General features: G+C 46.1%; 2 protein-coding genes across 5 annotated transcripts in view; one reads left to right on the top strand and one right to left on the bottom strand.

The window, feature by feature from the left end:
• LUZP1 (leucine zipper protein 1) overlaps nt 1–10,375 on the top strand; it is a 79,578-nt gene extending 69,203 nt beyond the window's left edge. For all 3 annotated transcript variants that reach the window (XM_059915777.1, XM_059915792.1, XM_059915783.1), the window contains 2 exons: nt 1,262–4,440; nt 6,379–10,375. In XM_059915777.1, coding sequence (XP_059771760.1) covers nt 1,381–4,440; nt 6,379–6,534 — 3,216 coding nt within the window. In that variant the 5' untranslated portion in view covers nt 1,262–1,380 and the 3' untranslated portion in view covers nt 6,535–10,375. The remainder of the gene's footprint in view (nt 1–1,261; nt 4,441–6,378) is intronic.
• A 1,519-nt stretch (nt 10,376–11,894) lies between these two features.
• Nucleotides 11,895–17,047, bottom strand: part of KDM1A (lysine demethylase 1A) — a 62,707-nt gene continuing 57,554 nt past the window's right edge. For both annotated transcript variants that reach the window (XM_059915799.1, XM_059915807.1), the window contains 5 exons: nt 16,466–16,653; nt 15,934–16,048; nt 14,097–14,224; nt 13,261–13,407; nt 11,895–12,399 (listed from right to left, as the gene is read on the bottom strand). In XM_059915799.1, coding sequence (XP_059771782.1) covers nt 12,214–12,399; nt 13,261–13,407; nt 14,097–14,224; nt 15,934–16,048; nt 16,466–16,653 — 764 coding nt within the window. In that variant the 3' untranslated portion in view covers nt 11,895–12,213. The remainder of the gene's footprint in view (nt 12,400–13,260; nt 13,408–14,096; nt 14,225–15,933; nt 16,049–16,465; nt 16,654–17,047) is intronic.

Below are 17,047 nucleotides of genomic sequence, written 5' to 3'. Positions count from 1 at the left end.
GTGCAAACATCCCTCTGAGATCATTCTTTCATTTTTTGGATATATATCCAGAAGTGGAATTGCTGGATCATATGGTAATTAGTTTTTAATTTTTTGAGGAACCACCATCATGTTTTTCCATAGTAGCTATAGCATTTTCCCACCAACAGTGTACAAGGGTTCCAGTTCTCCACATCTGTACACTTTTTGTTTTTTGATAGTAGTCGTCCTTGGATATCATCTTTGGAGAAATGTCTATTCAAGTCCTTTTCCCATTTTTAAATCAGGTTCTTTTTCATTGTTAAGTTGTAGGAGTTCTTTATATATTCTGCTTATTAATGCCTTATCAGATATATGATTAATATCTATTCTTAACAAGGTCTAAAGTTAGTTATAATAACACTATCCTCTTCGCAAAGAATGTAACATTCTAAGAACACTTGAATTCTGATTTCTCTCTTTATGATTTACATGTTATTGTTTAGTGTTTCAGTTCCACTTTGGGGAGAAGGAGCAGGATAAAACCAATCCCTAATTGATTTTTGTTGTTTAACTGAATCAGTGCTTGTTTGGGTAATTTCTTTTCCTTCTTGCATCTAATGCCTTCTTTAAATGATCAGTTTCTGTATTCTGAAGTATGTCTATCAATAGCTTTTTCAGTCATAAACACTTAAGTTTTTATTTTCCTTTTATTTGTTCTCAAAGTGTTTCTGACTAATTATATCTTTCTTTCATAGTTTCTCTTGGTATTTACTTATAGGAGATTTACTTCTAGGTTACAGTTATTTTCTCTTAGAACTTTGAAAGATGTTATCATGTCTTTTATCTTCTTGACATCCACTTGAAAGTTTCTGCTGAGAATCCAGTTCAGTTGTTATTTCTTCATAGAATATTTGCTCCCCCCCACCCTTATTGCTTTTAAAATATCTTGTGGTATTCTGCTGTATCCTTATGATGCTTCTAGGTGCAGATTTTATTTTTATCCTTCTTGGGTTGGGCTTTGCTTCCTGAATATCGAACAGTTGGTCATGTAAATGAGGCATTTTTCTGTGTCTTTTTGCCATGCTGCCATTGGTGGCATTCTTCATTAGGGTGAAACTAGGCATCAGCCATAAAGAACCAGTGTTTTCCTGCAGGTTTAGTCAAATTCAGTCATTCAACAAATTTCAACACCTGCCATGTTCTAGGCACAAGAATTACATATGGGAACTCTTTACAACTGGGAGCTGAAGTGGAGATTTTAGATTTGCTGCCTGACATGCTTTCTGCTTTTCTTCTGTAGACTGATAATGGTCTCCAGCTGCCAAAGAAGGTTGTGGATGCCAAGAGAAAGGTAACCGTTTCTCATCCCCTCGAGTGGAATTGGGTGCCTCTAGGAGCCCACATTGGCTGGCAGTAGACATGGCTGAATTTACAAGCTACAAGGATACTGCTTCCAGCCGCCACCTGCGGTTTAAGTTACAGAGTCTAAGCCGCCGTCTTGATGAGTTGGAGGAAGCCACAAAAAACCTCCAGAAAGCAGAGGATGAGCTCCTGGATCTCCAGGACAAGGTGATTCAGGCGGAAGGCAGCAACTCCAGCATGTTGGCTGAGATTGAAGTGCTGCGTCAGCGAGTGCTGAGAATTGAAGGCAAAGATGAGGAAATTAAGAGAGCAGAGGATCTCTGTCAGCAGATGAAGGAGAAACTTGAAGAGGAGGAAAACCTCACCCGGGAGCTAAAATCTGAGATTGAGCGGCTTCAGAAACGAATGGCTGAACTGGAGAAGCTAGAGGAGGCCTTTAGCAGGAGTAAGAATGACTGTACCCAACTGTGTTTGAGCCTGAATGAGGAGAGAAACCTGACTAAGAAAATCTCCTCTGAGCTGGAAATGCTCAGGGTCAAAGTGAAAGAACTAGAATCTTCTGAGGACCGGCTGGATAAAACTGAGCAGAGTTTAGTGTCAGAGTTAGAAAAGCTGAAATCATTAACTCTGACCTTTGTAAGTGAGAGAAAATACTTGAATGAAAAGGAGAAAGAAAACGAGAAACTGATAAAAGAGCTCACTCAAAAATTGGAGCAGAACAAAAAAATGAACCGAGATTATACAAGGAATGCTTCTAATCTTCTGGAAAGGAATGACCTACGAATTGAGGATGGTATCTCTTCCACACTGCCATCCAAAGAATCAAGAAGGAAGGGCACTCTGGACTATCTAAAGCAGGTAGAGAATGAAACAAGAAACAAATCAGAAAATGAAAAGAACCGAAATCAGGAAGACAACAAAGTAAAAGACCTTAACCAAGAGATTGAGAAACTTAAGACACAAATCAAACATTTTGAATCTTTGGAGGAAGACCTTAAGAAAATGAGAGCCAAAAATAATGACCTTCAGGATAATTACCTAAGTGAACAAAATAAAAACAAACTCTTAGCCAGCCAGCTGGAGGAGATAAAGCTACAAATCAAGAAACAGAAAGAATTAGAGAATGGAGAGGTAGAAGGGGAAGATGCTTTCCTGTCCAGTAAAGGCAGGCACGAGAGGACTAAGTTTAGAGGGCATGGGAATGAGGCACCTGTGTCCAAGCACACACCCCGGGAACTGTCCCCTCAGCATAAGCGGGAAAGGCACCGAAACAGGGAATTTGTTCTCAACAATGAAAACTATCCTCTGAGCAACAGGCAGGTTTCCTCTCCCAGCTTTACCAACAGGAGGGCAGCCAAAGCTGCCAACACAGGGGCAGGTGCAGACAGTGGGACTCAGGAGACAAAGAGAACTGAAGATCGATTTGCATCTGGCTCCTCTCAGAGTGAAGGGAAGAAGTCCAGGGAGCAGCCGTCAGTGCTTAGCCGCTACCCGCCAGCTGCTCAGGAGCACAATAAAGTTTGGAAGGGCACTCCCAAGCCAGGTACTGAGAGTGGGCTGAAGGGGAAAATAGAGAAGACAACACGAACATTTAGTGATACCACCCATGGATCTGCTCCCAGTGACACATCAGGGAGAGGTGACAAGGCTTCTGACACCTCCACCGAGGCCCTCTTTGGCAAGAGGGGGCAGGTGCCTGGCAATGGAAGTCAATTAACTCAGGCTGCAGACTCTGGCAGTTCTAAGGCCATGGGAGCTCTGGCAACATCTAGAAGATCTTCCTCAGAAGGGCTCTCTAAGGGGAAAAAGGCTGCCAACGGCTCAGAGGCTGATACCAGTTTCCCAAATTCCAAGGCTCCACCTTTATCAAAGTATCCTTATAGCTCCAGAAGCCAAGAGAACATCCTTCAGGGCTTTTCAACCCCAAATAAAGAAGGAGTTGATCAACCCATAGCAGTTGTGATGGAAGACAGTAGTCAGCATGAGGCCCTGAGGTGTCGAGTCATCAAATCCAGTGGCAGAGAGAAGCCAGACTCAGATGATGATATGGACATGGTGTCTCTTGTTACTGCCAAATTGGTAAACACAACCATTACTCCAGAGCCCAAGCAACAGCCCAACTCTAGAGAAAAGGCCAAATCCCGAGGGGGACTTAGAACCTCCCTCTTTGAGAATGATAAAGATGTGGGAACAGAAAATGAATCTGGGAAGCCTGTCAGAGCCTCCACCAATGCCGTGGAGCTCCCAGAGGCCAATGGTGCCGGGGTAAAAAGCCAGCGGCCCTTTAGCCCCAGAGAGGCCTTGCGATCTAGAGCCATCATCAAACCTGTCATCATTGATAAGGATGTGAAAAAAGTCATGGGAGGATCTGGAACCGAGGCCACATTGGAAAAACAGAAGTCTCCTTCCAAACCAGGGCCAAACAAAGTGACAAGCAGTATAACTATCTACCCCTCTGACAGCAGCAGCCCGAGAGCCGCTCTAGGCGAGACCCAGCGGGAGAGGCACACATCCACCAGCAACATCCAGGTTGGGCCACCAGAGCTCACGTCGGTTAGTAACCATGTCAGCTCCCCCTTTGAGCTCTCCATTCACAAACATGACATCACCCTGCAGTTCACAGAAGCTGAAAGAATGGGAGATGGGGCCCCGAAGAACAGGCCGGAAACGGTGGTCTCTCGGAGCAGCATTATAATCAAGCCATCAGATCCTGTGGAGAGGAATAGCCATGCACCCACGGCGGAGACAATCAGGTGGAAAAGCCATAGTGGCCCTTTAGAAGTGGGCTCTTCAGATGCCAGACACGTTACTGTGAGAAATGCCTGGAAGAGTAGGCGAGACTTGAACTCTTTAGAAGACCCCCCAACTCGAATAGGTAAAAATGTGGAATCTACCAACACCTACATCCAGAGATCTTCCACAGACTATTCAGACCTTGAACAGCCCAGCTCCTACCTTTCTGAGCAGGGCACTCGAAGGGTAGGCAACTCAGGGGATGCCCCCGAGCTCTCCTCCAGAAGGACCCAAAGCAGCCTCACCGTGTCAGAGGTGCTCACTCGTCGGAATCGGGTAGGAGATGCTGTCACAGCTGAAGCCTGGAACCACTTGGCAGGCATGGTAAGTCCCACTTCTTTCCCTCTCTCCTGTTCTCCTTCCACTTTCCCCTTTTCTCCTTTACTTTCTTTTTTGTTCCCCTCTGCCCTGGCCTGTGTGACTCAGGATTATTGGAGACTGTGGGGCTGGGAAACACTGAATAGAACTGGGTAGTTCAGAGAACTGTTGAAAATAAGGTGGATTTGGCCTTAAAGAAGAATGAAGTACCTTGAAGAAGGTATTTGGCAGAGAGCAGCATGAATTTCCAAAATCTTTTCCCCGATTTGTCCCCTTCATTTTGCCTTCATATATGAAGGCTACAAAAAAGGAGAGAGATGTGGCCTCTGTTCTCTTGGTTTGCCAGGGTCGCCAAAGGAGCTCGCTCCCCTTATAGCCCCACAGAGCAGTACCTAGAAGCACAAGAATCAGCTGCAGCTGTTGGGAGGTTCCGGGTAAAAGGAGGAAGCACAGTGACTTTCTGTAGAGCAGAGATGGAGCCAAGGAAATGAGTTCTTTGGCTGCCTCAGTTTAGACAGATCTTTGCCACCTGCTGGCATGTAGGGGCTGAGGAGAGCTGGGGCTTATACTGGGCCTACTTGGATAAGCTTTATGCCCGAGCATCACTTTTTGTCCCAGACACCTATCTAGGCCATTATGTCATCAGTCTGAGGGCAGGGCTGGTTCAGTGTGGCTTGTTACTGGATAGACAAATCTAGAATCTTTCCTTATATGAGGGTCAGAGTTCCAGAACAACATATGAAGGGGAAGCCCCCAGGAGTGTCTTTTAGATGTGAGTCCTGTGATGAAGAAAGATATTTTTGACCTAGAGATTGTTCCCTTCTTTTATTATTTGTTTAAATATTTATTTTTGGCTGTGTCGGGTCTTAGTTGCGGCATGCGGGATCTTTCGTTGCAGCGTGTGGGCTTCTCTCTAGTTGAGGCGCGCGGGCTCTAGAGCATGCAGGCTTAGTTGCCCCGTGGCATGTGGGATCTTAGTTCCCCAACCAGGGATCGAACCTGCGCCCCCTGCATTGGAAGGCGGATTCTTAACCACTGGACTACCAGGGAAGTCCCTGTTCCTTTCTTTTAAAAGGCAGGTGGTGAATGTGTGTTAAGTTGAAAAGCCCTGAGTCTTTACAGGGTACTTTAAATAAAGCACTTCCCCACCTGCTATCTTATTCAGTCTCTCCAACAGCCCTGGTGTGTGTGGGGGGACATTATCCCTATTTTTTAGATGTAACTGAGGGTCAGCGACACAAAGGGTCTCTTCACCAAGGCCACCCAGGTGAATTACTGGAAGAGCTAAGATTTGAATCCAAGATTCTTGTCTCTAAATCCAATGCTCTTTTACCTTGCCAACCAGACTTTCTCACTCATATTCTTTGATCTGCATTAGCTGGGGAGGAGCAACAAGAACATTAAAAAGGCAGAATTCTGGTAGAAGATGAGTGCAGAGAGTTGGATGAAGCTGAAACTGTGGATGTCTGAGAAATATAGGGTGAGGGGCACATGAGATGAGATATGGTAGGAAAGGTATACGTGAGCTTTTTGGTAGTCTGTAGGTGGGAAGTAGGATAAGAACTGTCCAGCTTCCTTTTCATACTTCCCTGCCTCTCCAGCGAGCAAATGGCTCTCACCCTGAGAGGCGTGCAGCCTGCACGTGCAACACTCCAGTAATGCTGGCCCCTACTTGGAGGTCCCACGCCAGTGGCCCTGTTCCCGGTCCTGTCCCTTTTTAGGGCTCCTGTTCAGCTGTGAGCCTCCCAGTCTACCCTAGGAGCTCTCAGCAGCTTGGAGTTGGTAGGTGGAACTTTTATATTGGCCAGTCCTTTGCAGTTCTGCTGTGGTCGGTCTGCACTCCATCTCCCTCTGTTAGAGAGGGCCATTGGGGTGGGGAGTGAGGGTGTCTTATTATCCACTGTATTGTTCTCTGCAGCTGACTTTTGTCATCTGTTGGCACAGGAGGAAGGTGACGACTGCACACTCAGTGTCTACAGGCGACTGCACAACTCCCTCGAAAGGTCTGAACTGTCTGCAAAGCCGGGGCTGCCAGAGCCTGGGCGATCCCGGGCTGAGGAACGGTTACGGCCAAACAGGCCCTGTGCTGAGGAAGACTGAGCCAGCTGGGTGAGGTCTGCCGTCTCCTCTGCTCCTGCTTCTCAGCTCTTCCGCCTTCCTGCCCTGTGAAGGAACCAGGCCAGAAACCAGGCCTTGGCTGGGAGACTGGCAGAGAGCCAGGCTGTGGCTCATTTTTTGCCAGTTGGCCAGAGGGAATCAGAAACTACAAGCTGGACACGGTCACCCAGGGCCAGCCTTCCCTGATGCATGAGTCTTCTCTCCTTGTCCTTGTCCCCATCCCCCAGGTAGGATGGGCCACTCTGGCCCCCAAATGAGGAAAGACATAGAAACCCCTTGTATCCCCACCACACAGCAGCAGCCAAATCTCTTCTCTGCTCCTTGGTGGGTTCTGTGTCATAGGGCAACCCCTTCTGTGGTTAATGTTCTGATTTCTTAGTCTCCTCACCACATCCAGTTCATTCCTCATTTGCCCCAGGGGCCTATGCACCCACCAGCCATCAGCTCCATCTAGGGGGTTCCATTTCTTCCCCTGTGGAGTTCCTCAGACTTTTACAGGGGTTTAAACTTCAACCTTTAGGTTGAAGTTTCTCTGACTTGGCCCCCGGCTGACCATTGTTTCCTGGGGGCAGAGCACACGGGTACCCACCTACTGGAATGACATCACCCCCCCACCGCCGCCCCCCCCACCCCCCCACAACCCCGGCTCTCTGTTCACCTTCCAAAGGCACCTGGAAGTGCACGAGCCTCATGCATCTCCTTCCCTGGGCACCAGCATGCTGCTGGCCTTGCCTGCTCCTCTCCTGTGGCTGGAGACTTCAGGCTGACTCCGTTGTTTTCTCCCTTGGAATACTCCCAGACTAACCTGGGCCTGACCCAGCACACTCTGCCTTCTAGGAAGCGCCAGCACGGGGAAGGTAGACAGGAAGAAGCGATTTCCCCTTAGTCACTCCACAAAGCAATGGCTCCATGAAAGGCATGGACTTTGTTCCTCCTCCTCATCCCCCGTGGAGGAGGTATCGCACTTTACCAAGCTGATGCATTCCTACAGAAGTGGGCCCATGATTTCTGCAAACCAACTATCATTCTATCATTATGATGACTTCACTGGAGGAAAGGTAATACGTGCCCATCAAGGGCCCTAGATTCATACAATTCAAAATGCAGCAAACCTTTCAGGAAGCCACATAAAGAAAAATTGATTAGATTCCTTATACCAATCACATGGGGAAAGAACTGTACATTCTTGGCACTGCTTTTTCTATAGCATTCTCTCAGTTCAAAGAAGGGATCCCCTTTCAAAGGCTACCTTTATGAAGCAGACACTGTTCCTTCATAGTGAAAGAGCATTAGAGTGGAAATCAGGAAAGCTGAATTTTCTTCATGGCTTTGTACTTCCTTGCTATGTGACCTTGGGGCCTCAGTTTCCTTATCTGTAAAATGAATTCTTTGAAATGGATGGTCTCTAAGGATCCTAAATCTGGCATTCTAAGATTTTTCTGTTTCCTCCCTGTGGGGGTGATTCTCACTTGTGGAAGGTATTGTCCAAATGGGTTTACATGTGTCCTTCCCATCACCTTTGTTTTTCTGGGCCTTATTGTTTCCAGTTCCCCATGTTTTAATGTCATGAGGATGAACTCGGAGAAGTTCCCTTGGCCTCACTTTTCCAGTTTATAAAATGAAAGGGTGAGGTTAGATGGTCTCTGCGGCCCTTTTCAACACCAACCTTGCCCAGTGCCACACAGCAGGCCACGTGCTTTCCACAGCACAAGGTGTGTATCTCCTGTTCCAGTGCTTCTTGAATCTTCTCTGCCTCCGCTCAGGGTGGGAACCAGCGTTCGCCCCTCCCTTGTCTGCATCAGATTTGGCGATCCTGGAGGAGGCTTGGGGAGCACCTACCTGACTTTCACGGACAGGAGTGTTTTGCTTATACTTCCATTTTCTGGAGTTTTGCCAATCTAAGGGTATTTGTCATGTGGCTTGCCTTTTCTTCACATTGCTGCCTCAGATACTCAAGATGCTGTTTTCAAAATCTTTTCCTGCTGCTTTTCCTGGGTCATTGGCTCAAGGCTGCAACCTCTCACTTGTAGCCTCCCTGCCATTCTTCTTAACTGGTTGTCAACCCTGAGAGTCCAAAGGAAACAGACCCCTGTGGCGGTCAACTGAGGCTATAGGAAATTAGGTCTGTGGTTCGTTGCTGGTGGAAACAGAAGGGCGCCAAACGATGCCTACAAAGATCTCGCCAGTAATTCTTGTCTTTTTGGGCGTTGGAGCCCTGGATTCTGGTGCTGTAGCTCCTGGTGCCAAAGTCTGGATCTTTCCACATTTTAGCAGCACCAACATCTGCCACCACCCAGAATGCTCTGTGGAAGAGGGACAGCTATGGTGCCCTTTTGCTGGGGCTGCTGTCTTAAAATCTGAGTGCAATAGGGTTTGATTGTAACAGTTATTTCAGGATAAATATTTTGTTTCCTTAATCTGCACACTTTCTAGAGCCGCTGTAAAATAGATTTTATTTTTAAATGTCCTCAGCATTGCAGAAAATATATTTGTAATAGCAAGTGAACGCTAGAGGCTCAGTTCCTCTGGGCTTCAAATGGCTGGCAAGGCTGGCTGTCAAATTCCAAAGTTGGAAGGCCTGTTTCTGAAAAGCAATCTAGGTGTGACCGTCTGGACCCAGGTCTCACCATCAGGGGTCCTGGAGGAAACTTCCAAATGGGAGACCTGGTAGTTGAATAGTTGTCTAATCAAGCCAAATATTCCCTCTGTCCCAGCCAACAAACCCACTTTTATGACCAGCCTCTTCTGCAGCTTGGCTCTAACTCGGAATTTTACTGGCAGGTGTATGGTGTGTGGGAGGGTTCCTAGCAAGGTCTGGGAAGCTGGCACTCCAGAGCTCCTTGCTTGGAGGAAGTAGAGCTGGCTCAGTGCTAGGAGCTGGTCTCCTCCACCTGCCGCCGCCTGTCTCTCACCACTCTGGTACTAGAAACAACCAGAGAAAGCTGCAGGGACGGTGGGCAGAGAAGTTGTGGCTGTTTCTGCTTTTGCATAGCAAGGAAACAGTTCCCGGGTGGGCCACAGGGATTTGCAGTGGGGCCAAGGATTCCAGCCTCGGCCACAGGCAGGCCTGCACGTGACGCCATCACCCTCGTGGGGTGTGGGAGCGTCTGTGTTGGTCTTGGACTTGCCATCCTGGGGCAGTTTTAGTTCTTTATATTTAGTGGGTTAGTGCCATGTGCTATCACTTCCCAGTAAAGGAACAGGGACCCAGCCCCTGGGTCCCCAGCTGCCTTTGTTGGTGTGGGGTGATCGTTACTCTGACAAGACTGATTTGGAAGAGCTGCTTTTAGGGATTACCTTTTAAACACCCCAGGGTGGGGAACAACAGGGTTCTCCTCAAAGCCTCGCAACCAAGATCATAGGAAAGGGGCCCTACTTTCCTGCTGCTTCACAGCTCAGAACATGTACTGAATGGAATGTATTTTTAAGAGAATAAAGTCTATTTTTTTTTTTGTATTTTAAAGATTGGGAGGGCTAGGGAAGTAGCCCCCAAATAAACTCTTATTACATTATAGGCCCCCTTGCTAGGGGACACATCAGTATCTGTTGGTCCACACCTACTTGCTCAGGCAGGTGCTCTGGTCTCTCCCCTGCTCCTTGGAGTCTAGGTGCAGCAGCTTCTCCTACATTCCTGCTCCAAGCATGGGACCAAGGAGGCCAGACCCTGTCGCTGGAAACCAGGGCGAAGCCATGAGCAGTGACTCAGGGCTCCTTGGGTGCATGTGTATAGTTGAAGCTGCCTGTCTGCATGTATCCTCTGGCTCTAATGCTGTCTGTTGGCTCTGCAGCACAATATGTAACCAATAAAGCTCCCTAGTTTCCATGTGCTTTGTGTGAATGTGAGTCAGTGATGCTATTTTTCTTGATGTTATCTCTGTGTACAGCTGTTGCTATGCACTGGTGCAGCTAGTATATTTCATTTACATTTACTGAAAATACTCAGCCAATTACTGATTGCCCTCAGGACTGGAAACATAGCTGAGGCTTGGGAAAGGACATTTCCTCGGACTCATGTAACTGGACTTAGAATCATATAGCAGTTATTTCATTGCTACATTTTACTTTTAGGCTCTTCTATCATCACACACACACACAAAACAATCAATCATCTGTGTCATCTCCCAAGCTGCCTATGTCGTTTATTTAAAAAACAAAAACTCTTCAAAGACCACAGACCACGGGATCAGACACCCTAACCTCCTGAGGTAACAATATTCATGGCAAAGCTAGGATTCAAATATAGGTTGTGGTCCAAAGTCAATATACTTTCTACTACATGCTCTTCTCACCTTTACATCATAGTTACACCACTTGCCCTGATCCTGGTGTGCAAAGTTTTCCCATGGTTGTCACTCATTCCAGGACGAGGGAAAAAGCCCTCTCCATCTTCATCTTCCAGTCAGAACACCAATGTAATTAATGTTCCTTAAATCTTACTAAGAATAAAACCTCATTTAAACTAATTATAGGGAAGAATTGACTAACAGGAGTAAAATCCAACTTCCAGAAGCAGATTATGTACATATACTTACAGTAACATAGTCTGTTAGGAACCCTTTGGAAGAAACAGGCACTGTTCCCTTTTTGTAAAAATGTTTTAACCTTACATGGCAGAAAGGACTTTGCAAATGTGATTAAGGATTTTGAGGTGGGAGAGAGATCTGGGTGGGCCTTAAATGAAATCACTAGTATCCTTATAAGAGAAAGATAAGATCTGACTACAGAACAAGAGAAGGTGATAATGGAAGCAGGGATTGGAGTAATGTGCTTTTAAGATGGAGGAAGGGGCCACAAGCCCAGGAATACAGTCACTAGAAGCTAAAAGAGGCAAGGAAATGGAATCTTCCTTCAGAGTCTGCTATGATAATTTGTTACAGCAGCAACAGGAAATTTCCACTATGTTACCTAAACCCTTGATCTCCTTAAACTTTTATATCAATATCTTGGACAGAAGTGGAAAGTTAGCACATACCCATGGAGGGAATCTAGGGGAATAAAGCCAGGATGGTCTGCCAGAGGCCCACCCAAACTTTGTGTCAAGGCTTGTGTCTTATCTTGAAAATTCATTGTTTCCTAATATCCACATGCTTGACCTGCAGCTTCCTACCCCTGGCACACGGTCACCCCACAATCCCAATGGGGAAGTCTAGCCCCACAGACCAGGAAGCCCTTTGCTTCTATGGGAACCCCCCTCAATCCTGTCTTCTGACCAGACCAAACCATTTTCTCCTTTAATATAAACATCCTCTTTATTTAAACATGGATAAAACTGGCATTTTCAAAGGAGTAACACCCTGCCTTATATATAACTCGAACCCTAAGGGGAAACAAAAAGATAAGACTAATTTTCTATGAAGTTTTATTCTCAAAATATAAAAAACCACCACACACACAGAGACTAAGATGTTCTCTCGCAGCACTTGCTTGCCTCAGTCCTAATGAAGAACAGACTCCCACACTAATGGACAAGTGCCTCCCTAGCTCTAAGTCACTTAAAGGAGGCAACCTCCTTGGCCACCTGACCACCAGGAGCTCTAGCAGTTGATCTGGAGCCCAGATGCCAGGTGAGTTTCTCAGTGGAATCTAATATTGCTAGAAGAGCTTTGCTTATGCAGCAAAAGACACAAACACATCGGCCTCTTCCCTTAGAACACATCCATCTCACATGCTCGGGGACTGCTGTGCAGGGACGCCTGGTGTGGCCTGGCGAGGCAGGGTATACATGGCCCCCAAGAACTGGTCTGCAATCCTTCCTGCTTCTCTCAGCCCACTCAGCAGAGCACCATGGACCGTGGCTGGGTAGTTACGGATTGTATGTTCTCCAGCAAAGAAGAGTCGTGGAATAGGCTATTGCAGGAAAAAAAATTAGAGAAAATCAGCAGGCTGCAAATATGGCTTATTGTTGTGTTTGAACTGCCAAATTCCTATTGCCCTTTGAAGGCTCACTACCTGCCCTCCCCACCCCACTAATGGTCCATCATTCTCCCAAAAAGGGTCTCCCTTATCAGCAGGCATTCTCCTAGAACAAACAAAAGTAGAAATGGGGCAATAATACTCAGCCCAGCCTTAGTTCTAGGGTGATGCTTAACTGCATCTGTGCTTATTTATCGGTTTAATTCTGGGGGATACCCAGTTGTAGAGCTTCCTTTGCCTAATGTATCCCCTACTAGAGGTGTGGTGTTCCCGACTACTCTGAACCAGAGAGAACACAGCACTTGTTCTCCTTCTGGAACGCTTCTGCCTCTCAGCTTAGAGCAGGCCTTACTTACCACAGGGTCCTGAGAAACCCTGACTACTTACTCATAAAGACGTTAGGTTATTTCTCAGGGGCATGTCCTGGAGGCCCCTAAGTAATTGGGATCCTGCAACAATCCTATGAGCCAGTACAAAATGGGGCACAATTAAAGATGGTTTTGTTTTTGTTTTTTAGGAACAAAAATCTGAATAAGGAAAAAGTAATTGGTTTTTACTCTGGACTCTTGCATTCTGAACACAAACTGTCTAGACTGACAAGGCCAACATGTAACAAATTAGACACAAATAATATTGCTCCTCCCTTTCCCTCTGCTCTTGGTTATCTGAAAGGGTCCAAGAGTCCAAGACTGACTAAAATCTAAAAAGAAAACCAGTGGCACTATTTTTACCCTGAAATCCTGGGATACTGGCCTGTTTCCAAATAAGCCCAGGTACAGTTTGTCAGTTTCTCACCTGTGGGGCACCTGGAATTGAGGGGCCAGGAGTGATTGGCTGAGCCATTAAGTCATAGTCATTTCCAGATGATCCTGCGGCTACATAGGAATAGGAGCCCCGGGCCCAGGGATCAGCACGCCAGCGAGACACCACAGTTTCCTTGGGCTAAAGGAGAAACCATGAGTGGAAGTTATTACTGGACACCAAGGACAAATCGGTCATTTCTGAAAGGTAGAAAAGCTGTGATGGGTGGGGATACAAGTGAGAGAAAGGCAACAGACACAAGAGTTAGCCAAGTGATGAATGCTGCTGCTATAAAATAAAAAAAATGCCTTCAGGCTGCAAGGAAGCCTCCAGATTGCCTTCTCAGCTATGAATCCAGAGATCTACCAGGGATTGATCTCTATTCCCTTTTAAAATTCACATGAAGCATTAATATGCCTTCTCTCAAAGGAATCATAAGGGACTAAAAGTGTTCAATGGACCTAAAGAAAGAATAACAGAAAAAAGTACCAAGAGATTCTCTTGAGACTTCCCTTGGGGAGTTGGCCACTTCGTCTGAAAGGTGGTTGGGGAATGGGGGTGGGGATGATTCCACACGTAGAGACAACAGACAACACAAGCAAAGAAATGCGGCAAATAGCCTTCTCAATCCCCTGGCCCATGTACTGGGGGCTTTCCTCAATCCCATACTTAGGGCATGAACTCTAAACATTAGCATTAATGTAAACCCAGCACACAATTCTGGCTGAAACTGTCCTGACGAAGAATCTATGCTGCAACTCGAGACACATCAAACCCTGCTTTAGTCTAAACCCCAGATCCTCGCCTGCCCCTGCCCCTTACTTACTTACCTGGGGCACTGCACTGCTACCAAAAATCCCTTTGAGAATGGCCAGGCATCGGCCAACAATCACATCATCACTTATGTTTTCCATGATGCCAGCAGCTTCTCCTGCCACTAGTGCCAATAGTATTGGAGCTAGAGAAACAGAAAGGACAATTCCAGGGTTTTCCTACAGACTTTTCTCAAGTACCTCCTTATCAGGTCTCACATTATTCTTGGCTGTTTGAAATCTGATGACCAATAGACAGACATGCACCACTCATGCTAGACACATGTTTCTGAGCCAGCAACTTGAATCCTATCCCCAGAAGGGTGCTGGCAAACCATAGTGAAGTGTGACTCATGTACTTCACTGCTTATAACCTGGCAGAATACAGAAGTCCTGAAGATATAACTTCAGATCTTGCTATCAAGTGTCCCTATATTTAGGCACAAATTCTTAGACAACTCCATGACCAGGGCTGCATCCTCTCGGCTGTCATCCCAGGCCCTTCCATACTCATCATCACCCTTACTCACCCATTTCGTGACTCTGTGTGCAACAGGCTTATGTGATAGCCACAGTACTAGATGCTAGGGATATAAAAACTATAAACTAGACTATATACTCCAGAGATCAACAACAACAAAAATAATCATAGAGATAATTACAAACTGGGATAAAAGCTATGAAAACACAGAATATAGAGAAAAGAATACAAGGACATAATTTCATTTGAGGCAGTGGGAATACATGTGTCCTGGAAAGTCTCTTTGAAATAGTGACATTTGGGCCAAGCCCTGAAGCTGCATAGAGTATGCCACGTTGGGAAGGAAGAGAAGGAGAAAAATAAAAGTGCCCCAGGCCCAGGGCACAGTACAATGCAGAGGACCCAAAGTAGAAGACAGCATGGTACATTTTAGGATTCCAGGAGGGCAGACAAGTGTGCCTGGAGGCTGGGGAGGGCATGGACAATGAAGAAGCTGAGTAGAAAAGAAGGGTTAGATTATTCAGCCTTCATGATGGCCACGATAATGAAAGCCATCAAAAGAAAGAAGCGGGGATAGCAGTCAGTGGCTACTGGCAATTGAACAGGTATGAGGTAAGAGTGGCCTGGACTGGGAGGTAGGCAGTGGGAAGAAGTAAACAGGTCTGAGAGAGAGAGTGAGGCCCTGACAGGACTTGATGGCCTAGATCAGGAAAGAGAAAGGACACTCAGCAGTTGTTGGAAACAATGTGCTCAGGGAGCAAATGGCTCCTCTGTGGAGTTAGTGGCCCTGGCCATGTGAAGGATGTTCAGTACCAGGCAGTGAGGAGTGATGGAAAGAACCACGTGTCAGTCAAACTGGTTAACTGATGTGTCTGCATTGTCAAGGCCAGGCCTCCTAATACTGCTGCAAAGGAGAATGTCTTACATCCTTTTCTTGGAATGAGGTAAGATCTAAATATACTTCTTTTTTAAAAAAAAGCTCTATATAGAACTAAGAGCAACTTAATTACAGAAGAATGTAAAACAGGAGGTAGGAGTTTGATAAATACATTCTAGGGAAAGTGATCAAAGATTCAGGGGCAAGTCAGATACAAAAGCCTGAGAATGAGGAATACAAGTTTCCCTTTCCAGGAAGCTTCCCTGGGCCTGACCCCCTGGCTCAGTTGATTTCTTCTTCTATATTTTCTCTTGCAGTGCCCTGGGCTTTCACCCTGGGCTTTCACTCTCACTCCTCCACTTCCTGCCCCGTTCTGAGGCTGCCAACCTCCTTACTGTATCCCCCACTAGGTTGTTAGCTCCTTGAAGGCAGGTATAATATTCCGAACTCTCTATTCCTATAAGGATGTAAAAAGATTAAAACTAGAAAGCCGTTACCTTTATAGAGGTTCCAGAAGAGGAACAGCTCACCCCTGCTGGCAGTCGTACTGCCAACATGTCCGAACAAATTGACACTTGGATCCCAGAATACCCGGTCAAAACACAACACGACCTATTGTAAAAAAGGAGCACATAAGCTGGTGACAGCGCTCAGAGAACATGGCTTTAAGCACAGCTGTGCCTCAACAGGAAGTACTTCTTCCTCAGACCTTACTAAATAAGTTCCTTCTAATCTACTCTCAGTATAAGCCTAGAAATCCCTATTATAAATGTACTACTTAGGAAGACATTTAGCACTCTCTTTTTATAGGCTTGGGTTTGAGAAGTGACCCCCGAAGACAGTCCTCATGGATACTTTATACATAATTAGGTACTAAAGTGAATGAACTGACAGGCCTCACCCTGATATCACAGAGTTGAGAGCACAGCAAAATGTTCAAAAACGCAAACCTCTCTCCTCTCTAAGTGGAGGGCAATCAGACTGGTATTTGTACACTGGGTATGTAGAGAGGTACCTAGGGCAAGTTACCTTGTTAAGGTTGCCAAATCCCATCCTTTGGACTGCAGATGTTTTCCACTCAGGAAGAGGCGGCACAAACTGAACAGCTGGTGGCTGCTGCTTCAACACACCCAAGGGAAGGGTACAGAGGACTGCATCACACTTATAAATAAACGTCTGGCTCGTGGAGCGGGTATTCACCGCTATCACTTCACATCCTAGAGAGGTTAGAGGAAAAAGGCTTTATTGGTGATAAGGATGATACTGACAAGGGTACTGAACATTTAGCGCACAGTAGAATCTACACGCTATCTCAGTTAGTTCTTACTACAAGTCTGTGAAGTCAGTTCTGTTCATTTTCTACAAAAGAAAACCGAGGTAGAGGTGAAGTAACTGTGTAAGGCCACACATGTAACAAGTGCCAGGATTTAAACCCAACAGTCAACTTCAGAGTCCTCGATCTCTACCACCATACTACCCTACCTTCCCGACTGATACACTGGGGATCTTTTGGACTAATAATAGGACCTTATCATTTACCAAAGTTAAGTAAATTTAGACCAAAATTAAGAGTAAAATGCCTATCCCGATAGAACCAATACCTCTCCACTG

Source organism: Balaenoptera ricei, chromosome 1 (genome assembly GCF_028023285.1).
Source record: "Balaenoptera ricei isolate mBalRic1 chromosome 1, mBalRic1.hap2, whole genome shotgun sequence".
Classification (NCBI taxonomy): Eukaryota; Metazoa; Chordata; class Mammalia; order Artiodactyla; family Balaenopteridae; genus Balaenoptera; species Balaenoptera ricei.
Note: the sequence above shows the minus strand (reverse complement) of the source record. Positions and strands in the feature narration are given on the sequence as shown.